At 41.2% G+C, this 26,158-nt stretch overlaps 1 protein-coding gene across 1 annotated transcript in view; it reads left to right on the forward strand.

Moving 5' to 3' along the window:
- Positions 1-26,158, forward strand: part of LOC140369005 (proteasome activator complex subunit 4B-like) — a 124,254-nt gene that overhangs the window by 57,004 nt on the left and 41,092 nt on the right. The window contains exons 24-39 of the mRNA XM_072456203.1: positions 2,347-2,402; positions 2,515-2,613; positions 2,694-2,756; positions 4,836-4,931; positions 5,822-5,953; positions 6,105-6,314; positions 7,066-7,202; positions 9,181-9,234; positions 10,470-10,599; positions 10,680-10,761; positions 11,262-11,415; positions 13,158-13,224; positions 15,094-15,219; positions 17,915-18,067; positions 20,297-20,401; positions 25,502-25,593. Of these exons, the coding sequence (XP_072312304.1) occupies positions 2,347-2,402; positions 2,515-2,613; positions 2,694-2,756; positions 4,836-4,931; positions 5,822-5,953; positions 6,105-6,314; positions 7,066-7,202; positions 9,181-9,234; positions 10,470-10,599; positions 10,680-10,761; positions 11,262-11,415; positions 13,158-13,224; positions 15,094-15,219; positions 17,915-18,067; positions 20,297-20,401; positions 25,502-25,593 (1,756 nt within the window). The remainder of the gene's footprint in view (positions 1-2,346; positions 2,403-2,514; positions 2,614-2,693; positions 2,757-4,835; positions 4,932-5,821; positions 5,954-6,104; positions 6,315-7,065; positions 7,203-9,180; positions 9,235-10,469; positions 10,600-10,679; positions 10,762-11,261; positions 11,416-13,157; positions 13,225-15,093; positions 15,220-17,914; positions 18,068-20,296; positions 20,402-25,501; positions 25,594-26,158) is intronic.

Below are 26,158 nucleotides of genomic sequence, written 5' to 3' on the forward strand. Positions count from 1 at the left end.
ATCTGATATTAATCGATACCAAAACGAGAATAAAAACTAGATTCTCATTCGAGCGAGAGCAAAATCTTTTCCTGTCTCCACTTTTAAACTGTTAGGTAATAATCCTTTTAGTCTGAGAGTGAGTGAAGCCGCTAAACAAACGCTCCAAAAACCACATAAACGGGACAAAATGTGACTTTTACTGAACCGTTTTAGACTGAACTCGAGCTTTAACAGATCTAATATACAATCACACGGTAACATAAAGTAATAGTAGTAGTAGTAGTATTTTTTAATGTTGAAAAGGACTGGAAATATCACAAAAAGAACTAGATTTTATTATTGTTGTAGCATGAAATGATAAATCCAATGTTTAATGTGCGGTGCAAGATAAATCTTATTTTCAAAACAATTGAATTACAGTACATAAAAACACAAATATATATATATATATATATATATATATATATATATATATATATTTCTTTCCCCCTAAAAATGTGTTCTAACTTTTCGAAAATGATTCTTTTTTGAGTGATATTGCAATCATAAATTAAGCCCACAGTGTCAGAATGTATTCATTATTCTGTTGCATTTTTTGATTTATTCAGTTTACTCTCTTGGCTGTGCAAATGCGGCTCATCAATCAATTTCACGCTGACGTTTTTTGGACTGACGGATTGAAAGTGAACTGAAAATTAACTAAGCTCAAAGATTTAAATTGGAGGGGGAAAAAAACCGACCATGCAACAAAATTAACATAAATGCGCTAAAAACTTTCAAATGTGTTTGTTTGTTTGTCTGTTTGTTTGTTTGTGGCCGTGTGCTTCGAACGCGTGTGTTTGTGATGAATAACGAAGCCGCGTTTCTTCCCGTGATGATCTAAAAGCGCGGACTAATTGCGTTTTAAAACTTGGAAATGTCAAATTTACATATAATTTAGTCTGCCACCAGTATGATTTAACATCCCACTGCAGGGAATGTCTGAGAGAGGTGTCATTTTGAACAGACTTTCTCAAAAATTGTAAAGTATGAGCAACATTTGTGTCATATTTACAGTGAACTTTCCTTTATGGATCAATGCCAGCCTGATCAGGGTTGAATTAATGACTATCAAACATGTGGAAAGCTTATAAAGAGACATAAAATTGCAATATGTTAATGTTTAATGTGCATTAAATCCTTAAAATTGTCATCAGAATAATGCCATAAAATATCGAAATTGTAAATGTGTTAAAATGCCTTTACCCGGCTTAAAATGCGCTTAAAAAATCCAAGATATGGCGTCTACTTCTGTAAAATAATAAAGTCAATTTCCCATGATTTTTTCGCATCAGACCTTTGCAAACAGAACACATATTTTCTTGATAAATTAAATCTAAATTGCACCTGAATCGTATACTTTTTAATCACAAAGACGTCACGAAATTCACGAAAAAAGACATTTTAGTCAGACGTGGCTAAAGCTAGCGTAAACGGTACACTGTTGCAATGGTTTTATTGTTTATTGTCGGCCTTTTTAGCATTTATTTAACTTCTCTGCACATCTACGCCACGTGTTAACGCCTCTTTATGTGATGCACAGGGTTTGGATAATGTCAGATGCTTTATGCACTGGAAATATGATTGTCTAGAGTGCCGTGCGTTGATCAACAGGAAACGGCTGATGCTAACCTGCGCTAGCTTTGTTTTGCTAACATGGCTCGACAGATGAGTTACTGTCACTGGAAATACAGCGGTTTATCACAAAATCAAGTCAGCACGATATCAAGTTTTAGTGTTACGATTATTGTTAGAGAAAAAAACATCGACTTAATGATTATTCACGATTATTGAGACTGTCTGTGACCAAACAAAAGTGAAATCTTTCATTTTCGTTCATTCCCGTGGTCTAAAATGTTACTTTTCCTAAAGTTTGTGACCGGTTTTACAAAAAATAACTCTCTGAAAGACAAAATAAAGTCAAATAAAGACAGATTCTTCACATTTAGGTCTATTTTTTGTGCTGTTATTGAACAAAAAACACTTCATTTTGCTTCTAAAATTGTCACGATTATTATTATTTTAGTTCTCACGATTATATTGCGACCTGAATAATCACGATTAACGATTAACGGGACAATCTTAACATCCCTAATCGGCATTTTGCGAGACACGATTCAGTCCGTATCGACCAGCTCAGCAACGACCGACTTTTCAAACGTATAACTTATGAAAACGCTGCCAATTTCAACTCACGCAAACACTGCCATTTTGTTTTTTTTAATGACTGACATTAGAAACAAGAAATCTATGTAAACTTATTCCCGTTGACTATCATTCCACACTGTTTGAATCAACACTTTCCTTTCTCCCTTTTTATTCCAGATAACATTTTGGAGCACTCGGAGGACGACACCAAGTCACTTTTTGTCATCATTAAGGTGCTCTGCCACTGCCCGCTCCATAGTAACCCCTCTATTATTTATACGGGACACGCCGTTAACCTGTTCCCGCCTGCCTGACACCTCATTCTCGCCCCGTCTCTGTCTCCAGATCATCAGCGACCTCATGTTCTTCCGCGGCACTCACAAGAAGGAGTTCGAGTCGCGCTGGAAGAGCTTCGAGCTGGTAAAAAAGTCCATGGAAAACCGGGTGAGGTTGACCGCCGATTGACCGCTCCGATCGGGCCATTTGAATATATATATTTTTATTTTGTATTTTTTCCCCCGCAGCTTCTGGGCAAAAAGCGGCACATTCGGGCCCTGCTCATCGACCGAGTGTTACTGCAACACGAGGTCAGTTTGGCGGTCGCGGTGGTCCGGAGTCATCCTGTCCTTCTGTCCTGTTACCAAACGTAGACAGTGTATTAAGTCTTTATTAAGATACTATTACCTTTATTTGTCACACAATGGGGAAATTCCAGGGTTGCAACACAGAGTAGGTACAGAAGTATAATAATTTAAAAAAATTATAACTTATAAAAAACTTTAAAAAACACTAATAATAAATAATAACACTCTTATTTACAGCTGTTACATGGACAACGAATATTGCACCAGGATGATTGACGTTATGTCACAGTATTGCACATGATTATGACAGTATTGCACATGATTAAGTCAGTATTGCACATGGGTATGACAGTATTGCACATGATTATGACAGTATTGCACATGATTAAGTCAGTATTGCACATGGGTATGACAGTATTGCACATGATTATGACAGTATTGCACATAAATATGACAGTATTGCACATGATTATGTCAGTATTGCACATGATTATGTCAGTATTGCACATGATTAAGTCAGTATTGCACATGATTAAGTCAGTATTGCACATGATCAAATCAGTATTGCACATGATTATGACAGTATTGCACATGATTAAGTCAGTATTGCACATGGGTATGACAGTATTGCACATGCTTATGTCAGTATTGCACATGAATATGACAGTATTGCACATGGGTATGACAGTATTGCAAATTATTATGACAGTATTGCACATGATTATGTCAGTATTGCACATGAATATGACAGTATTGCATATGATTATGACAGTATTGCACATGATTATGACAGTATTGCACATGGTTAAGTCAGTATTGCACATGATTATGACAGTATTGCACATGATTATGACAGTATTACACATGATTATGTCAGTATTGCACATGGTTAAGTCAGTATTGCACATGATTATGACAGTATTACACATGATTATGACAGTATTACACATGATTATGACAGTATTGCACATGGTTAAGTCAGTATTGCACATGATTATGACAGTATTACACATGATTATGACAGTATTACACATGATTATGACAGTATTGCACATGGTTAAGTCAGTATTGCACATGATTATGACAGTATTACACATGATTATGACAGTATTGCACATGATTATGACAGTATTGCACATGGTTAAGTCAGTATTGTACATGATTATGACAGTATTACACATGATTATGACAGTATTACACATGATTATGACAGTATTGCACATGGTTAAGTCAGTATTGCACATGATTATGACAGTATTACACATGATTATGACAGTATTGCACATGATTATGACAGTATTGCACATGGTTAAGTCAGTATTGTACATGATTATGACAGTATTGCACATGATTATGACAGTATTGCACATGGTTAAGTCAGTATTGCACATGATTATGACAGTATTACACATGATTATGACAGTATTACACATGATTATGACAGTATTACACATGGTTATGACAGTATTGCACATGATTATGAAGATGAATGACACTGACATAGGTTCAGGACTAACAGTGTTTGTTACGTTCTGAAGCTCATGAACCTCTTTGACGATGACTCATAGTTTTGCTTTAAGACATAAATTTAATATCGATTTGTGTCTTCAAATTAACTTATTGAAATCAAACCACTGGAGATGTGAAAAGGCCACTTGAGAACCTCACTCGTGCCGCAGACGTGACTGAACCAAGGTTATTCCCGTGCGTACTTCGTATATCGCAAAAATGAGTTGAATATTTCACTTTTTATATATAGTTCTGACTCGACAAAAACGTGTTCGACCAACCCGCTGTCAGGACACCGTTATCGTGGCCCCGAGTTCAGCCAGAATAGCCTCAGGCAGCGCAAGATCACTGGTATTTCTGTCAGTTCTCATTTAAAACATGAAATAGACCACATTCCTGCTCAAACTGGCCTTAGAACATGAGTTAAATGTCAATAAAACACACTTCTAATTTCCTCTTAACCTCTAAAATCGTAAAAATAACATTTCTAGTCCGAATTGGATTAACTAAAGATTAAATATTGATAAAAATGACCGGTGCTATGACTGTATGTTGTTGTTTTCTTGTTCTTAGATGAGGAAGTTGGTGGTAGAAGGCTGCGAGTACAAAGCGGTCCATCGAGATCTGCTCTGTGACCTGCTGCTGCTGTCCACGAGCTCCTACAGCCAGGTAAAAACATCCTTACATCCATCAATTATGAGCAATATTCACAAACACAAACATACCGTATATTCCGGACTATAAGTCGCACCTTTTTTCATAGTTTTGGCCAACTTATACTCCAGAGCGACTCATATGTGATATCATTTGTTATTTTCACACTGACGACCACAAGAGGGCGCTCTAGGCTCTAAGCGACGCAGAAGAAGAATCTGCACTTCCTCTTCCTCTGGAGTTTGTGGAGTTGTTTAGAAGTGACACAGAGGAAGAAGAATTCAATGGATTTAGTGATTTGGGGTAAAACTGATGCTTTGGTAAACTTGTTAGCATGTTCTTTATGCTATAGTTATCTGAATAACTGTTAATATGTTACGTTCACATACCAGACACTTACCACAGTTCTGTCTGTGCCTCATGTAGCTGAAGGTGTTAGCGTTAGCATACATACACCTATTCACCATGTTCTCTCATCTGTTATTATTTTAAACTGCATTTCAAGATGAAATGTCTGTTCTTGGTCTTGGATTTTATCAAATACATTTCCCCAAATATAAGTTTTTTCTTCTTCTCTACAATGCATTTTTTGGCTGGTGCGACTTATATTCCGGTGCAACTTATAGTCTGGAAAATACGGTATACATTCCCCAAATAAAAATTATATTCTATTCTTCAATCCAATCAGAAATGTTCTACAAAGTGTCTAGCCGAGCTTCAGTGGTAGCACAAAAGAGATAATTATGTTAACACTCTTGACACTTTCTGCTCAGACACTTTACCAACAAGACGAACATTATAGTCCAATCGTGCACATCTTAAAACAACAGTAAACATTTTATCTTGTAGACACTAGATCGCCCGCCTCAAAACAATGACACCGTTTTTTTCTTATGGCCTTGTAGGTCCGCAGCAGAGCCCAGAGTGTCCTCATGACGGCTTTGGGGACCTACAGTTTCTCCTACAGAGACATTATCCCGCGAGTTCTGCAGCTGCTGGGCCCTGAACACGTCACGGCCTCACAGCAGCAGTTCAAGGTCTGTCGCGTGTTAGCATGTAGCGTTAGCATGTGTTTTACTGTCGAAAATAGTTGCAGCCTTTGCGATAAACACATAGAGCTGCGATAGGAATGACATTTCTCCTTCTTTAGTGCTTAATCCGGCTCATTGCCTTCGTCTCCCCCTGCAGGGAGCCCTCTACTGTCTTTTGGGTGGACAGAGCGGGCTGTGTCTGGCCAGCGTGAGGGATTGGGACGGGATCGGTGAAGTTTGGCCCGCTTTGGTGCGCTGTGGACTCTCCTCCTCCATGACGCTGGAAAAGCCCTCCATCGGCCACCTCCTGGACGACATTATCGATCGCGTCCACAGGCAACACGACACCATCGGGATCTTCTTCGTCGTGAGTAATAGATATCAGTCCGGAGAGCAACCGCGCAAAGTTCTCATGAGGTCATCGCTCACGGGTGCAATACCACCACTCGCCAGGAGGAGGTAGTTCACTCTGTAGGGAGTAGGGAGTGTTTGAATCGATATTTAAAAGACAAAATGTATTGTTTTGAGCGTATTGGTCCCTCATCAAAGACATGTGGAGTTGTATTATGCTTCATTCACACTAGTTTCATTAATCCCAATTTCTTTTCTGCTTCTTTTGAGCCTCGGGAAAATGCTCATTTTAAATTCCCGTATTTGTGACGTCAAATGTAGATCTCCTGTATCTCCTGTGATGTTTTTACATTGGTGTGCTCGTGCTCATTCTGTTAATTTCTGTCAAATCAGGCTTGAATTAAAATGTTGGGGGCAATCTAGCGTCTGTTTATTGCCCCATGGTAGTTCCCTCTGCTGCCAGTAGATGGAGTGTGAACACCATTGAAGGAACGCTTGACCAAAGCAAATGTGCTGCATGTTTAAACGCCATTAACTAAACAAATACTACATAATCCTTTAATGTAATCACAAGTTTGGAGCAGCGCTAGAATACCAAAAAAGGATTGATTATTATTTTTTCCCATTTTTTTGGTTCCACTTGTTCTGAAGAGGACTTGCAGTTAAATCTTTCCACACAATTGCCCGGGTTCATGAGAAAAATCCAAATCAAAAATTTCCTCTGATGGTTTTTCATATCCTGTTGTGTGTTTTTCATGGGCTGCCAGGTCTCCGAGGAGAGTCTGGAAATTGCCAATCAAATCGCTCAGTCCAGAAACCCGGCTCCAGCGTTTGACACTCCCACAGGGGAGGAGCTGAAGGAGGGGCTTCAGCGCCAGCGCATCAGAAACGTTGTCAACTCCAGGTAAAACTTTCCAATGTGACGCTTCCTGCCTGCTTGTCTTCATGGAGATGTTATTGCTTTGCCTGGAGTGTTTCCCATTTTAAAATAATTTTATTAAAGGTGTTTTTACTGCTGAAAAGTATCACGTGCTTAACATTTTCCGACACGGCGCCATTCCAGTCACACAAAATGCACTTAACTTTAATGCTTCAAATGTATTCCCAATCTACTGAAAACGCTCTGTGTCCCGACAGTATTTGTGAGCTAATGAACGGAGCGTGTTCTTTGCAATTCATCTTTGTTTGACAATGTCGACCTGGTCTGCCATCGGATCAAGAGGACACTGGGAAATACAATAAAACAACCCTGAATAGATGCTTTTACAATATATCTGTCCTGCTACTTTATTACATTGAGTAGATTTCAGGTACAGCACCTTTAAAAATGGCTGGACATATACATTTAATGCCATATTGTGGAACATTCAAGGCAAAACAACTGGTTCTCCATAGAAACAAGCAAGTAGTCGACTCTAAGAAGATTGGTCAATTGATTTGTCAAAAGAATAACATCCCCAGACTCCGCTGCCTTATAAAAGTCTCTAATAGTTGTGAGTGTTCGTTCATGTCAAGTGTCTTTTTGGGGTTGTATTGCTAATGAGAGATAATGAAACATAATTAAAAAACTTAATAAATAAATGCGGCCATGAAAAAAGTATTTTCCTTGCGGTAAAACAGTGAGCGGGGTCACCTCCCCACGGATCTGAACAGTAATTTGGCCACCTGCAGAGATAGATCAAAGTCCCGCTGAGATTCAGACTGTCATTTTCCGCAGAGGGAAAGAGCCCATTTGTGCAGGTTTTTGTAGTAAAAAAATATTTAAAAAAAGAGAGAAAGAAATGCTGACACAGGGGGAACATGCAGACTCCCCACAGAGGCCCACGGCGCTCGGGAGTCGAACCCAGGACCTTCTAGCTGCACCACAGGTCTAAGTTTAATGCCATAAATGGTAAAAAAATGGTGAAAAATAAAGACAGCTACAAGCGGCACAATGACGGAGGGGCTAGCACTCCCACCTCACAGCAAGATGGTCCACGGCAGCACTGGGTTTGCATGTTCTCCCTGTGCTTGGTGGGTTTGGACTAGGCTCCGGTTTCCCCCATCGACCTAAAACATGCACCATAGGCTACAGGGACCCTAAAGTGTACCACCTGACGCAGTGCACCTTTAATCAACCCGTGTGGCTCCAAAAATAACTTGGTACGTGAAAAACAGAGCAAAGGACAAGGAAATACACAGCGGCAAAGAGTGTTCAAAGGCCCATTCGCCAACAAGTGTTTGTGTTGCACCCTCGAACGATACGACGGTACATTCCGTTTTGCAACTTTTATTAAGTCCACGGTTCAAAATACACACATTTGAGGCACGCAGGGGTACAGCACCCACAACACACCTGGGCCACACTCAACACAATCAGTAGGCGTGGCTGACCTACTTTTAACTCCACACACCGTCCAGGTACAGCCCCTTTCATTGACGTGCGCCCTAATTCAAGTGCAACATGATAAATGCACAATTCAACACACAAAAGTAATAATAATTTAGCAGTGTGTATTGTACCATCACAATTAAATAAGTAACACCTGCCCGATTTGTAGTCACAGCTGCCCTGGGATGGACTGCCAATCTGTGCAATTGTAAAACCCTTGAACTGGCTTTGGATTGTAATGCACAAAAGCAGTGGCCCCGGGGACATGCTTAGGTGCAGATGAGGACTTACTAGTGCAATGCTGTTTAGCTGCGGTTCATTAGTCTCACCACAAAGCTTTTTCCGAATGTGAGAGAAATAGAAGATATTTGAAAGAGCAAATCCATGCGAGGCCTCTTTTTGTTCAGACACAGCCATTGCCTTCTGTAACGTCACAAATGCTCAGGTTCCTATAGAAAGAATGGTTTTGTGCAATATTGGATGGACTTGACACGTATTGTCTGTCACACAGGAAGTATGAAAAGCTGGTGAACGACCTTCTGGATTGCCTTGAAGACAGCGACCTGTAAGTTTTGCCCATCGATGTAAAGCGACTGGAATCTTTTGAGGTTCGGCCTGTCGGACATAAAGCGGCTCTTTTGACTTTCACTGTGCCATTACATGCCTCATTTACAACACTGGAAGAAGGCATTAACTTCCCTGGCCAACGTCGCATAAACCTCGATGCCCCTTTTAAGGATAAGTTAGCTCCGCTTTCACCAGCTTTACCTTGAGGGCCTGGCGTAAAATACTGCAAAATGTTTTAAAAAAGCAACAAAACAAATCTGAATATTTGGCACATTAATGGATAAGAAATGTCTCGAGATTTTGAATGAAACGCCAGCTTCAGTTTGTTCCTGCGTCCGACTTGAGAGCGTTTCTTGTGCTAAGTCGTCGTGACGTTTGTCGCTAAAATGAAACATAAAACCTGATTAAAATAGCGTAAGATACTAAAATGTACAGAAATAAAGAGAAAGGAAAATGCCCATTACTGCATACAATTTTCACAGTGGGAAAAATATTTTGTGATTGACATTGACGTCTTATTTCCCATTTACACATGATCCACAAAACCTTGAGGTAAAATGTTTACTTCTGATAAACATCAAGACCTGCAGACCAAACATTGTATTTAGAATGTTCAAATGTGCGTCTCGACTAGAAAAAGGAAATGTTTCAAAATTGTGATCATAATATGAATGTTGTTTTGAAGATATCCAAAATTTGAATAAAAAGTATATATTGTTTTAAAAATGCTACATAAAGAGCCAGTTAAAAACAAAAAGGAAAAAAGTTATGTTTTAAACTGCATTTTTCGGATATAATTTTGAGGCTGAGTACAGATGAACAGGTTATGGAAGCACCATCAGAGGGCTACTCCAAAATATATTATTTGTCCCACAATGGGGAAATTTCGGTGTTGCAACACAGTTTAGATACAGAAACACAGTATAATGATAAAAAAAAAACATAACTTATTAAAAAAAAACTCTTTTAAAAAGCCTAATGACCAATGGAGCTTTTAAGACGCTACGTACTAAACTTGGCGTTCATTAAAAATATTCTAACACAATAGATTGATAAATGTATGTACCAGTAGTATTTCTTTGTGTACTTCTTTACATCGTTTTGCCTAATGTATCTCTAAGCTCTGTGTAGCACACCACCTACAAAAATGACTGATTTCCACCATAACAGACATTTTTTTGACGTTCCATCCCGAGCTCTGTATGTTTTTGACTCTGTCGTCGTTTGTTTCAGTCCCTGGAAGTTCGAGCACATGTGCGCGGACCTGCTGTCGCTCCTGCTGCGGGACGACCACCCGCTGCCCCCCGACGCCGTGCTCTACTTCACCCAGGGCCTGGTCCACGACTCTATCAGCATAAGAAAGGTGTTTATAGCTCTTTGTATTTGTGTATTTCATGGTTGAGTGGTGCGTATTTGCTTTTATCTTATCTCCTCGCCGGATAGGTTGCCATTTCGGCCGTGGCTGGGATTCTCAAGCAGCTGAAGAGGCCCAGACTGAAAATAACTGTGAAGCCGTCGTATTTAAGTGAGTGGCATCTGTTACACCGGGAACATTAAGTGGTATCAGAATTACTGTATAAGAAATCAGTTCAAGTTCAATTGCATATTCGTCAGGGCTGCAAAACCACAAACCAAATGGCAAAAATGGAAATGGTCTTTTATTTAAAGTAATAGTTGTTATTTTGACCTCTACAAACATGATCAGAAATGTACAGTATGTGATTCTTGCATATGTTTTTAGCTCATATTTCAGTCCTCTCTCAAATGTCAATGCTCTTGTAGTTGTTTATAATGTTTCTAATGTTTATAATGTGCACTCTGAACAGAATCTTACTTTTTAAACATCTGATCACAATACTTTTCCGAAAAATTTCAGCTCCAATATCCGTTAATTAACCTCGATACTAATAATTGCATCGTGCTGTCTGTCAGGAGAAGTATATTGTCTGCATTTCCGTTATATAATAAAAATACTATTCCGCGCATTATGTCCTTGTCCCTAATTTCCCGTTCGTCTGTGCGCAGGTGGCGTCGAGGAGCCGGAGGGCGTGGTCGTGGGGGACAGGGAGGCCAACCGCTGGCTGCAGTACGACAGCTCCAGCCTCCCCCTGACGGAGCAGCAGTGGGACACCCAGCCCTTTGTGGAGAAGACACACGTGGGGTACTACTCGTGGCCCAGGTAATACTCCAGCAGTCTGCACGTGGTAGAAGGCGACTGATCAGAGTAAAGAGACATCTGGTCCCAGGTAGTACTACTGCTAGTACTCCCCGGTAGCAGCAGTAGTAGCAGTAGTAGCAGTAGTTGTAATAGCAGTAGTCGTAGTAGTCGTAGTCGTCGTAGTAGTCGTAGTAGTTGTTGGCAGTCGGGATGTAGTTGCTATACTGTGATGGCAAAAATGACACAACATTGTCCTCGTTTGCTCTCGGTATTAAACATATTTGCGTAAAAAAATAGTAGTTCTAAGTTTGCTTCAGCAGAAAAACAACGGTAAGAACACAGCCGCGAGCGGATTGGCGGCGTTTGCAAAGAACCATTCACGGACGAGAGATTAAAAGCCAAGCACAGACTGTGCAAAGCCCTGCTGCTTTTAAAGTCCCAGGTTTGGTTTGGTTTGGTTTCGCCATGACAACAAGCACTTAAGGAGAAAGGAGACCGATAAACCATGGCTCTGCTGAACAACTCGTGGATCTATTAAAAGATGAGGCCGTGCTCTTTGAGAATATCGAGCACCATGAGGACTCTTTTGAGCATATTAAGAAAAGTTCAAGGAATTCATCAGAAATAAAGTGTTATAAACTTAAGGGCAACAGCACACGAGAATTCACAGCCAGAGATCTATGTGTTTTCTAATGTTTGGAAAGAATTATGTTGGAAAAGTGCCTACTATTCACAGGGAAATATTAGTGGCTGGAGAAATGTTGGTTGCCAAGTGGCTCACAATTACCATGTGTTCTGGGATTGTCCTATAGCTCAGAAAATATTGTCCTGAGATCAATGGAGCATTTCAAATCGTCTTTGACACTGGACTTCAGAACTATAATACGGTATACTATAAGTCGCACCGGAGTATAAGTCGCACCAGCCAAAAAATGCATAAAAGAGAAGAAAAAAAACATATGTAAGTCGCACTGGAGTATGAAATGAGGTCGCAAGTGTGAAAATAACAAATAATATCACATATAAGTCGCTCCGGAGTATAAGTATAAGTATAAGTTGCACCCCAGCCAAAACTATGAAAAATGCGACTTATAGTCCGGAATATACGGTATCTGGGCCTCAAAACTCCTGCCATGGTCACGGTTTATGGATACTTCTGGTGGAAAAGGGAAAAAGGCCATTACAAAGAAATGGATGACACAAACTCAACGACTGGACATTGACATCAAAAGATTTAAAAAAAACAAATTACATTCAGACTAAATTTGAACATGGACACATTCGACACACTAATCGGGACATTCACGCCGAACCACACGACTAGGACCATGTCAAACGCACTTTACGATGTCTTGTTCTATGGTCTGTGTCCTACGTATGAATCCAAAAACTGTCCCTGTGGTGCCGCTTGTGCTTCTGCGTCCGTGCTCTTATGACTGATCCCGGGGGCTGGATAAGTGGCAGGAGGTTGCTCTGCTCCTACAGTGAGCCTGGCCTACATAAGGTTGACTGAACGACTTCCTGTCCACCCTAAATAAAAGAATTGATGTATGAGTGCGGCGCTGCCTGAGTCTTGGCACCGTCTTGATTCCTGACGAGGACCTGCTGACTAACTGACTTTTTAATCATGCATTTATCCTTGCTACTTATTTGAAGGCAGCGCGTTTGCGTGTTCTGTGTGTTTGTGTTTGTGTGTGTGTGTGTGTGTTCTGTTATCTATAAATCACAGCGCTTTCTCCCCCTTTGTCTCCCGCTCCATACAGAGAAATGATGATCTATGCAGGTTGTGAAAAGGCAAAGGAAGACCTGCCCTATGACGAGATGAGTGAGGTATGTGGCTGTGACTGCAGAGGTGTGAACGCTAGTCACAACGCAGAGGTCGCACGATAAAAAGTGACAATACTGATTCAAAATGCACAGAAATGAGCTGATTCAAAACAAACTTACATTGGGCCACACCAAATAAATGGACTGTTTGCTGTAACCCGAGTCAACATTTTTCAAGCGGGTCGGATGGTAGGCAAATTCTTATTTTTTTTACTTTGAAGGCAAAAAAAAAAGATCCAAATTTTGCCATTTTTTGACTCGGAGTGACCGCAGGGGTCAAGCTTCAACAGTCCAGGGGTCAGGCTTCAACAGTCCAGGGGTCGGGCTTCAACAGTCCAGGGGTCGGCTTCAACAGTCCAGGGGTTAGACTTCAACAGTCCAGGGGTCAGGCTTCAACAGTCCAGGGGTCAGGCTTCAACAGTCCAGGGGTCAGGCTTCAACAGTCCAGCGGTCAGGCTTCAACAGTCCAGGGGTCAGGCTTCAACAGTCCAGGGGTCAGGCTTCAACAGTCCAGGGGTCAGGCTTCAACAGTGCAGGGGTCGGCTTCAACAGTCCAGGGGTCAGGCTTCAACAGTCCAGGGGTCAGGCTTCAACAGTCCAGGGGTCAGGCTTCAACAGTCCAGGGGTCAGGCTTCAACAGTCCAGGGGTCAGGCTTCAACAGTCCAGGGGTCAGGCTTCAACAGTGCAGGGGTCAGGCTTCAACAGTCCAGGGGTCAGGCTGTCAAGGCAACTACATATCCTTACTTTACATCTACTTCAATTATGAATAGTTGGTCACTCTTTATTTTACAGCCGACTATAATTACATTACATACAAGTACAAAGTGTTTGTGAATATGTTGTTAGATATTTCAATCGACCTTTTGTACGGCGTTATCCTTTATATTGGTAGCTAAGGCAAGCGGGGGGAACATGCGGGGGACACGGGCGCCGCCATGTTTGTTGTGATGATGCTGCTGGGCGTATTTCAATCCCAGAATGCATTGCGTAAGTCAAATTTCACACCGTGATAGAGCGTGACATGTACTATGGAGAGTTCAGTGGCGCCGACAAGGGCAAACCAACTTGTATAAGGCGATATAACGACACTTTTGCGTGTTCTGTTTTGTTAGAGACTGAATATTAAGTTGCACATGTTTTGCTCAGTGCGTTATCAGTCCTTTGGGATGACAGATAGGTTTACTAGCATGATAAAAATATTCGACACGGCGGTTTAGGAAAGACCGGTCGGCGAGTCGGCGAAATAATTGAAAAATAAAAGATTTTGACGTTTTTTCAACAAAATGCTGATATTTTTTTTTCAGTCGGCTAGTTTCGTACTGGGGTCGGTCGGGTTACGGCAAACAGACACATTATTTTGCTCAGCCTTGTTATCTTTCAAGGGATATTTCTGCATATTCATTATTTATCCAGCCCTGGAATAGGCTGCAGGTCCCTTATTACTGATGAGTACCTGATCAGCGTCTGATTGGTCAGGATTGATGCCGCCTCATGGCTTCAACATGCTGCTGTACACGGCCGGAAGATTTATCCGTAAACCTCCCTTTCTGTTTAAGGACGGATTCTCTTTTTTTTTTAACTCGGAGCAGGATAAGTATCTCAGACCAGATCTGCAGATTGAGAATGACTTTTGAATGAGAGTCAAAATGTCTTGTTTTTCTGTTCAGATGACGACAACTGAAGCTTTTGAGCAGTTGTGTTTTGTGCAATCTTCTTATCGAAGTTAAAGCGTTCCAACAAATGCGCATTTTCTTATGTCTCGTTTTTTAAATAAATATCGCCGTATGCTGGACATTTAAGGCCAGATATCACTTGACCAATATATGATTGTCTGTATTATATCTGTTTGCTTTGTGCTTTTGTCCGCTCAGGGTGAAAAGGTCATTTTCGAGTACTTCACAGACGGCGAGTTCATCGACCAGCTCATTGAGTTTCTTTCACTGGAGGAACGTAAAGGCAAAGACAGCTTCAACCCGCGCCGCTTCTGCCTCTTTAAGGTGCCACTCAAACCCCCTTCATTTCACAGGGTTCTGCAGAATAACACTATTATAACATAACAGTATTCATCGTATAAGACGGAAGAATCTGACGTTTTTAGTCCCTCATTGTGGACAGTTCAGATCAGCAGCAGTTGAACCGCAAACGGAATCAAAATATGGGAGATTTTGCCTGAGAAATAAATTGTCTCGATTTCACGTTTTAGCCATTTTTCACATCGTTGATCATTAAAGTCCCGGATCAATCAGCTGAAGCGTGAGAGATGTTCATCCACTGACCGACACGTCACATGACTCAGAGCTCAGGGCTGTAGAAGCAGAGAGGGCAGCACAGGACAACACTCGTCCAGACAGTGGTCAGAGCTGTGGCTCCTCCTCCTCGCTCCTGCTGTAGCTCCTCCTCCTCATTCCTGCTTGTGGCTCCTCCTCCTCATTCCTGCTTGTGGCTCCTCCTCCTCGCTCCTGCTGTAGCTCCTCCTTCGCGCTCCTGCAGCTCCTCCTCCTCGCTCCTGCTGTGGCTCCTCCTCCTCGCTCCTGCTGTGGCTCCTCCTCCGCGCTCCTGCAGTGGCTCCTCCTCCTCGCCCCTGCTGTGGCTCCTCCTCCTCATTCCTGCTTGTGGCTTCTCCTCCACGCTCCTGCTGTAGCTCCTCCTTCGCGCTCCTGCGGCTCCTCCTCCTCGCTCCTGCTGTAGCTCCTCCTCCTCGCTCCTACTGTGGCTCCTCCTCCTCGCTCCTGCAGTGGCTCCTCCTCCTCGCCCCTGCTGTGGCTCCTCCCCATCGCTCCTGCTGTGGCTCTTCCTCCTCGATCCTGCTGTGGCTCCTCCTCCTCGCTCCTGCTGTGGCTCCTCCTCCTCATTCCTGCTTGTGGCTCCTCCCCCTCGCTCCTGCTGTGGCTCCTCCTCCTCGCTCCTGCTGTGGCTCCTCCTCCTCGCTCCTGCTCTGGCTCCTCCTCCTCATTCCTGCTTGTGGCTCCTCCTCCTCGCTCCTGCTTTGGCTCCTCCTCCTCATTCCTGCTTGTGGCTCCTCCTCCTCGCTCCTGCTGTTGCTCCTCCTCCGCGCTCCTGCGGCTCCTCCTCCTCGCTCCTGCTCTGGCTCCTCCTCCTCGCTCCTGCTGTACCTCCTCCTCCTCGCCCCTGCAGTGGCTCCTCCTCCTTGCTCCTGCTGTGGCTCCTCCTCCTCGCTCCTGCTCTGGCTCCTCCTCCTCATTCCTGCTTGTGGCTCCTCCTCCTCGCTCCTGCTGTAGCTCCTCCTCCGCGCTCCTGCGGCTCCTCCTCCTCGCTCCTGCTGTGGCTCCTCCTCCTCGCTCCTGCTGTAGCTCCTCCTCCTCGCTCCTGCTGTGGCTCCTCCTCCTCGCTCCTGCTGTGGCTCCTCCTCCTCGCTCCTGCAGTGGCTCCTCCTCCTCGCCCCTGCTGTGGCTCCTCCTCCTCGCTCTTGCTGTGGCTCCTCCTCCTCGCTCCTGCTGTAGCTCCTCCTCCTCATTCCTGCTTGTGGCTCCTCCTCCTCGCTCCTGCTGTAGCTCCTCCTTCGCGCTCCTGCAGCTCCTCCTCCTCGCTCCGGCTGTGGCTCCTCCTCCTCGCTCCTGCTGTGGCTCCTCCTCGCTCCTGCTGTGGCTCCTCCTCCTCGCTCCTGCTGTAGCTCCTCCTCCGTGCTCCTGCTGTGGCTCCTCCTCCTCGCTCCTGCAGTGGCTCCTCCTGCTCGCCCCTGCTGTGGCTCCTCCTCCTCGCTCCTGCTGTAACTCCTCCTCCGTGCTCCTGCTGTGGCTCCTCCTCCTCGCCCCTGCTGTGGCTCCTCCCCCTTCGCTCCTGCTGTGGCTCCTCCTCCTTGCTCCTGCTGTGGCTCCTCCTCCTCGCCCCTGCTGTGGCTCCTCCCCCTCACTCCTGCTGTGACCTCAGGAGGTGACGGCGTTTTGGAGCATGCAGTAGTTTCAATAAAATAAAATAAATAAAATGTCAAATGATTAACAACAAATAGTAGACTTACTTCTTCTAACATTAATGTACATCAGTAAATTTCACATTTTTGTCTGTTTTTATTGTGTAAAATCCAGTTATGGCTCTTTCTGACTTTAATTTGGTTTGGCTTGATCCGATGTGGCTCTTTGGGGGATAAAGTTTGCGACCGCTGCTTCAGGATTAATGTGTCAATGCTGTAGACGATCCTCAGTATTATTGTTTATTGTGAAATTGTTGGTAACATTATCAATAACTGCACATTTTGGCTTTAGACCTCTTAAAATTCAATCAGTTTGCAGTTAAATGTCCTTATTGTTGAAACAGTCAGTGTTACATGAGTATTATACAGTACAACATACAAATCTTAGTGGTACAATTTTGCTTTGATATTTATTGTGATTCTGTAAAGTAGAAACTGTAGAAATGTCTTGATAAGCATCTTTTTTTTAGACAATAGACTCATTTTCAACACAAAATAATAGAACTTTCTTTATGTTACAATGTTGTCTTAATCAAGCCCAAGATCCTTGTAATTCTGTTCAGAAAATGAGAAATTTTGTCCAGTTTTTTATTTAGATTTGATACCAGTGTCTGATTTTTGATTCTTTTGACAATGTCGTATGTAATATGTTCCACAATATCGTGAGACTTTTGACGATACTATATTACAATATTTGGGTCATTGTTACATGTACACTCCTCTTCTTCTGTTCGACCACCATTTTGTTTGTCTCTGACGGACAGGGCCTGTTCCGTAACTACGGCGACGCCTTCCTCCCGTTACTATGGCCACACCTGGAGAGTCTTTCGGCCGACCGCCACGAGAGCTCGCAGCGCTGCGTGTGCGAGATCAGCGCCGGGCTGATCCGAGGAAGCAAACTCTGGAGCTTCAGCAAAGTACGTACGACTAAAGGTCACGAGAGCGTCACAAGGACTGAAAATGAGCCTCAAAGTGCTTTTTATCTATCGCTGTTTTGATTCATAACTTTTAACAAAAATAAGGCTGGTCACAAACTGCAGGAATGGTTAATGTGGCTCTTAGGGGGTTCCAGTGGCTCTTAGGGGGTCCTCAGTGGTTCTTAGGGGGTCCCAGTGGTTCTAATGTGGTCCCAGTGGTTCTTAGGGGGTCCCAGTGGTTCTTAGGGGGTCCCAGTGGCTCCAATGTGGTCCCAGTGGCTCTAATGTGGTCCCAGTGGTTCTTAGGGGGTCCCAGTAGTTCTAATGTGGTCCCAGTGGTTCTTAGGGGGTCCCAGTGGCTCTAATGGGGTCCCAGTGGTTCTTAGTGGGTCCCAGTGGTTCTTAGGGGGTCCCAGTGGTTCTAATGGGGTCCCAGTGGCTCTTGGGGGTCCCAGTGGTTCTAATAGGGTCCCAGTGGTTCTAATGTGGTCCCAGTGGTTCTTAGGGGGTCCCAGTGTTTCTAATGAGGTCCCAGTGGCTCTAATGGGGTCCCAGTGGTTCTGAGGGGGTCCCAGTGGTTCTAATGGGGTCCCAGTGGTTCTAATGTGGTCCCAGTTGTTCTTAGGGGGTCCCAGTGGCTCTTAGGGGTCCTCAATGGTTCTAATGGGGTCCCAGTGGTTCTTAGGGGTCCCCAGTGGCTCTTAGGGGGTCTCCGGTCCCCCCCTAAACTAGACTATAGAAGCAATGACCATGCACTAGTATTATAATCGTTACTCTTCTATAACATCTTTATTAAACAGAAAAGTCAGTGGTTCTTGGGCGGGAGGAGGATGTTGGGGTCAATGTATCCACGGGTAAAAACAGGGGTCATCAGGAGAAAAAAAAACTGGGAACCTCGATGTGATTCTACTGTTGGTTTTCCTTGCTGTCAATTATCATGACTAATTGAATAATGAATATTGTATTGTAAGAACGTGTCTTCTCACAGTAATTGTAACACTGAAATGTTATATTGTGACATCATAAACCAACAAACCAAAAATAAGTTCAGATCCAAACTCCTTCATCAGCGCTCTCACCTCTCACACTGACAGAGTTCTGGGCCGTGAAGAACATGTTTGGTTGCAGTTTTCATTCGCTCGTCTGCACTGGCTGTTCTCCACACCGATCATCTTATCTGTGTCCTCAGCAACAAATCAAATATAACTTTTACTCATTGATTAAATATTAGGCACAAAAACTTTGGTGAGTTGTTTTATGTTTTCATTTGGTGTTTTACCTCTCTCTGGACGATCTGAAAGCAGGATAAGATACTTTCTCCAAGTTCCCAGATCCTGCGACTAAAACCAGTTGAAAAGACTCACTGAATATTACTTGTATTAGTACTTATATTACTACTTAATTACTACTTAAGCTCGAGCACATGCACTAATCATGAATCAGTGCTAGTGCAGCCGCTGCAGCTCAGTGAGCATGTTCTTCTGGAGGTTTTGAGCTGAACACGTGACGAGGTCTAAACTAAACTTGTGTTTGTTCTTTTTCTGCAGCTTAAAAGTCTGTGGAAACTCAAGTTCAGTTGTGACTGTTCCATTGCCAAGGCAACTACATATCCTTACTTTACATTGACTCCAATTATGAATAGTTGGTCACTCTTTATTTTACAGATGTGATGTATAATGACATCACATACAATTACAAAGTGTTTGTGAATATGTTGTTTTGGATAATTACAGGGACATTTTACTTGTCAAATTAAAACCTTCCAAACTAAATATTCTTTCAAGTATTAAGCTGTCTCATAATGACATTTTGCTAATTTGTAAAAGGAAATATAGCTAATTGCGCTACACAACAATTACATTTGTCATAAAATCAAGATGTTTAATTCAATAAAAAAAAAAAAAAAAAAGTCATAAAAGGCAAACTCAAATTGCTTTCAATATTCATTTCCTGAACATAATAACACATACAAAATCTAAATTCTTCCACCCAAAGTCACACTATTTCAAAGGTGAAGTTTGCTTTAGAAAACAGGAGGAACATTCCCATCAGGCCTCACAATAATGCCCAGTTCTCCATATTTCTCCTGTCCAATACAAAACCTAAGAAACGGGTGATTTTGCAGTGATTTATCTTTGCCCTGAGCTGTACACGCCAATGCACCGCGGTTAGCTCTTTTTGATAAGAAAAGTCAATATTAATAAAAAAGTTTTCATTATTTTCGTGCAGGTGGAGCGGCTGTGGCAGCTGCTGTGTCCTCTCATCAGGACCGCGTTGGCCAACATCACCGTGGAAACCTACACGGACTGGGGCACGTGCATCGCCACTGCATGTGTACGTCGCAACAACACAGCGGTAGTAGTAGTAGTAGTAGTAGTAGTAGTAGTAGTAGTAGTAGTAGTAGTAGTAGTAGTAATAGTAGTAGTAGTAGTAGTAGTAGTAGTAGTAGTAAGATGTAGCAGTAGTAAGATGTAGTAGTAGTAGTAGTAGTAGTAGTAGTAGTAGTAGTAGTAGTAGTAAGATGTAGCAGTAGTAAGATGTAGTAGTAGTAGTAGTGGTAGTGGTAGTGGTAGTGGTAGTAGTAGTAGTAGTAGTAGTAGTAGTAGTAGTAGTAATAGTAATAGTAATAGTAATAGTAATAGTAATAGTAATAGTAATAGTAATAGTAATGGTAATGGTAATGGTAATGGTAATGGTAATGGTAGTGGTAGTGGTAGTGGTAGTGGTAGTGGTAGTGGTAGTGGTAGTGGTAGTGGTAGTGGTAGTGGTAGTAGTAGTAGTAGTAGTAGTAGTAGTAGTAGTAGTAGTAGTAGTAGTAGTAGTAGTAGTAATAGTAATAGTAATAGTAGTAGTAGTGGTAGTAGTAGTAGTAAAAATTAATCTCTTTGTTTTTTGTCCTCGTTTTGATCAATCTAAATTTTGGGCTTGATTTTTGTCTTTGTTAATTGATTAATCACTCAAAAACTGACTGAAAATTGTTCTCAAGTGCTTTTCTTAAATTTAATCTGGGTCAAATATTGTACAAATCTCATATTCACAGGGCTTTTTCAATTACTAAAATAATAATGTTAGTAATAGTTTGTTGCGGCCTACTTTTGTCTTGTTAAAAACGTTCACATTTCAACGTTTGAACGGCTCTAACAGATTTTGGTCCATGTTCTTCTTCATTGAAAAGATTTAAAAAAAATAGCAGCAGAAGTGCAACGAGGAATGGGCTAATCGTGACTGGTCGACTTCAGAATAAACACACAAAAAAGTCACATTTTGACCATGGTAATCCTTATCTGGACTATACTGACTCTAAAAACATATGAAAATACATTTTTATAACAAAGACAGCAGCATTATTAAATCAAAATGTCAAAGAAGAATAAAGATTGTCAGATTTTCCTCAATAGTACAGTTTATTTGTGACTCGTCTCGATCTCGGAGCCGTCAGTCAACACATTTCAAACTTAAAGTGGTTAAAATGTTCTTTAAAAAATCTCTACATACAATAAAAGTACTCGTTTGACTGGTCGACTAATCCAAAAATAACTGCAAACTCGTTGACTGCTAAAATAACCGTACGCCGCAGCCCTAAACGGTAGAAAACTCTTCACTAATTAGCAGTTTAAAAGGAGCACAAATTAATTACTAATTGAAAGTGGCGACCAATCACGCCGCTCGTGCTCGCGCCTAAGTCCACATCAAAACAAAGCGCGGACGTCCCGCTGTCTTCTCTTCTTCCTGAAAGCCCCAGCTGCGCTCGCTCGCCATTAGCGCCTCCGCCGTTGCTCAATCATCTTAATCCGCCCGTAAAATGTCAGAGAAAAGTCCAAGGTGACATCTAAAAAGAATTGCAAATGTTCCCCGCAAATCCCCCCCAAAGGAACGCCGCCGTGTCGGGCCGAAGAAACGAGTTTGCTTGACAAATCGCTTCAAGACCCGTTTTGTCGAGTTAAGCTTGATTGATTTGTTGTGCGTTGTTTTAATTAGACTTTTCTGAACCCCTCAGATGTTATTTACCTAAACGTGGTAACTCCGTTTTATGTTTTTAGTGTATTACTAGTTTTGTTTCCATTTAATTACTTACATTTGCGCTGCTATTGTGATGTTTTGTGATTACCGTATTTTCTGGACTATAAGTTGCATCTTTTTTCATAGTTTTGGCCGGGGTGCGACTTATACTTATATTTATACTTATATTCTTATACTTATACTTCAGAGCAACTTATATGTGATTTTTTTCTTCTCTATTATGCATTTTTTGGCTGGTGCGACTTATACTCCAGTGCAACTTATATATGTTGTTTTTCTTCTGTATCATGCATTTTTTGGCTGGTGCGACTTATAGTCCAGAAAATATGGTACTTTCCTTTAAATCTATGTAACTATTGCTTGTTATTACACCTAGTTGTACAGTATATCACAAAAATATCAACAAACTAAAGATACTGCAGTAACACCAAGGTCGTTCATCTGACAGAAATGTAGGCTATAGTGTTTTTAAAATGAAAAAAATGATTTTATTTATGTTTTTATTTTGACAGCGTATGATTAAAACATCAAGGCATGATCACATTTATGTAACGTAGCTGAAATTATTGTGTCAAAAAGCATGTTGAAATATTGCAATACTGTCAATATCGCAGTAATTAAAAGTTGTAGTACACAGTATATTATTGAGCAGCGCTAATAACAACTGCTACTGCTAATTTGATCCTGCGAGGCATCTCAATAAACGTCACAATTCAAAAAAAGAAATTAAAAATACAACAAAAAAAAGAGTACATTTTGCACCACTATGTTAAAAAATTGTTTTAGTTACAAATAACAGCAACAGTCGCTGTAACTCGTACTCTAAATCATCAAGATAATGTCATTAGCCAACTTAAAGGCACACTGCGTAACTTTTGTGGAAAAAGAGAGAGAAAAAAAGCACAGTTTGCGTTGCTCCTGTACAGACATGTTGTAAACGCAGCTTTTAGGCCTAAAAAATAGAACGCCTGGATCTAATTATAGCGTGTTTTATCCTCCCAAAACCAGCATGTGCACTGTTAGCATATTAGCCGGTGTTAGCGTTAGCGTGGCGGCAAAACTCGCTCTGGTTTAAGGAAGTCGTGAACGCGCTTACATTCTAGTAATATCACCTGCACCAGAGCTGAACGGTGCTGGAAATGTGTACAAAATGCCATATGGCGTCATTGTGATATTTGAATGTACATTTTGATACAATAGTTACAGTTATTTTAGCCTGAACGTATTAGTCAAATAAAAACTTAATAGAGACTTAATTAAAGGTGATTTAGGTCGAATAAGAAACATCTGGAATAAACGCTTTCCTTTTAAAAAACGCATAAGCTCTATTTCTCCAGCACATTTATCATGTTGTTTTTTTTCTGAAAATAAGTTATTCTAGTTCAGGCTTTGGAGATGGTTAGATAAAAGAGACTCTTGGCATTTCTCTCACAGCAGAAGCATATTTTTAGAGCTGCACCTGAAACGCTCTTTAATACAAACTGCTCTAACCTTGACCTCAATACTTTAATACATGATGTTTTTATGCTCAATATGGATTTTTTTAATGCTAAATATCAGTGGTAACTTTGTCTTTTATAGTGTGATAATGTTTGAGTTGGATACACTGTGCTATCTTTTTATTGCAGCTCAGTTTTATTCACAAAGTTCATTTATAAAAAGGTTTTAGTGCGAGTGCGAGTGTCATTGTGTCAGACGCATCAAGTTTAGTTTGTTTTCATTATTGTTGTTGATTAGGGAGGTTTCCAATATCGGTATGAGAAATACTGGAGGATTTTCAAATATTGGAACTGGCCCGATATAAAAAATCAAGCTAAAACAAAAAATATATATATTTTGTGACCATTTTATAAGTTATTTCCGTTCATTTAGTTCTCTAAAAAGTATATATATGAAAGCTTTTATATCCGGTGTATGTTAACTTAATGTAATATTAAATTAATGACTTTATTTTCTCATTCATAAAGTTTGATTTCATAAGGCTGGCCACATACTAGAGGATTTGTGATCTATTAAGTATTTTACTGTTGTTTGGTGTCAGTAATCGTGAATAATGCTTAAATTGTGGTTGTCACAATAATCATAACTAACATGTTTTATTGTAGCGTCTCTATTTTCCCACATAATTGCATTTTGTTATTATTTCTTACTAAATTGAAACGTTAATTTGTGAACTTTATTTATTTCCTTCAAAAACTTACCTGGAGTTGTTTTTAGCTTCATGCATTCCAGTTTGATGAATCCTGGTTATGAATCATGGCCATCAAAAACATTCTGAATCACATCAATAACTGCTGCTTAAACCAGGAAGTCAAGGCAAGCAAATGGTGTAATGGTTTTAAATGGTGCAATTCCCTTTGCAGCCAATAGATGGAACCAAAGCCCAGTTACTCTGGCTTCTCCCAAAGCTGTGGCAAAGTTATATTGTTTTTTGCATTTAAAAAAAACATTTTTTCTCTCATTGTTCTAAAACTTGAAATGCCACAGCAAAGGTCCTCAAGAGTATGTTTAAAGGCCAACGACAAATAATGCATGATATTTGTCCTTTAATTAAATGTGTGGGTCTTTCAATGGATTTTAAAATCTTATTGTCTGTCATTCTTCACACTAAGACAAATATCAGTGAAGGCTAAGAAAATACCAGATTTTCCTGACTACGCTTCGGAGTATAAGTCGACTCGCACCAGCCAAGAAATGCATAATAGAGAAGAAACAAACATATAAAAATATACAACTTATATTCAAGACCAAGAACAGACGTTTCATCTTGAAATGCAGTTTAAAATAATAACAGATGAGAGAACATGGTGAATAGGTGTATGTATGCTAACGCTAACACCTTCAGCTACATGAGGCACAGACAGAACTGTGGTAAGTGTCTGGTATGTTAACGTAACACATTAACAGTTATTCAGATAACTATAGCATAAAGAACATGCTAACAAGTTTAGCAAAGCATCAGTTTTACCCCAAATCACTAAATCCACTGAATTCTTCTTCCTCTGTGTCACTTCTAAACAACTCCACAAACTCCAGAGGAAGAGGAAGTGCAGATTCTTCTTCTGCGTCGCTCAGAGCCTAGAGCGCCCTCTTGTGGTTGTCATAAAATGCTGTGAATGTCGTGAAATGCGGTTGCCAGTGTGAAAATAACGAATATCACAATCGCTCCGGAATATAAATCTCACCCCGGCCTAAACTATGTAAAATGATGCGACTTATAGTCCGGAAAATACGGTAATCCATATTGCATCATCCCTATTGTTGATCATATTTTCTTGTAGCTATATCAATATTTACATCTCATTGCTAGTCTTACCTGGCTGTGCTGGTCCAGAGTGCAGAGAGGTCCCGTCCTGAGCGCTTGTGCCTCTTGTCTGTGTCTGACCTGGTTTATTCTTGTCCCGTGTCTCACAGGAAGGTCGTGACCCCCGGAAGCTGCACTGGCTGCTGGAGCTGCTGATGGAGAGCCCCCTCAGCGGGGAGGGCGGCTCCTTCAGGGATGCCAGGTAATTATGTCCCTCACAGGCCACTGTACCTCCACAGTTCCATTTGTTATTACTGTTCTATTGTTTTTACACCTTTGTAATTAGAACTTGTTTTAAAATGGCATTGTTGAGCGACCGTGTCCAAGTCATTTTAAATCTATGCTTTTTACTCAGTAAGATTCATTGCAATCTATTGAAACTGGAATTTGAATGGTTGGAAATGGGAAATTCACAAAAGCTGAAAACAATTACCGTATTTTCAGTATAAGTATAAGTTGCACTGGAGTATAAGTCGCACCAGCGAAAAAATGCATAATAGAGAAGAAAAAAACATATATAAGTGGCACTGGAGTATGAAATGAGGTCGCAAGTGTGAAAATAACAAATAATATCAGATATAAGTCGCTCCGGAGTATAAGTATAATTATATAAGTATAAGTCACACCAGTATAGTCCGGAAAATACGATAAGTATCTGTTTCCTTTGGGTCTTGCATTTAAAAAATCGAATAATCCTGTTTGTCAGCAAACATAATGTGTTGGTTTAGTTTTCTTTGCACTAAAGTCTCTGAATGATAAATCCAATC

Source organism: Eucyclogobius newberryi, unplaced genomic scaffold (genome assembly GCF_026437365.1).
Source record: "Eucyclogobius newberryi isolate DKJ021-1_F unplaced genomic scaffold, fEucNew1.0.hap1 SCAF_20, whole genome shotgun sequence".
NCBI lineage: Eukaryota > Metazoa > Chordata > Actinopteri > Gobiiformes > Gobiidae > Eucyclogobius > Eucyclogobius newberryi.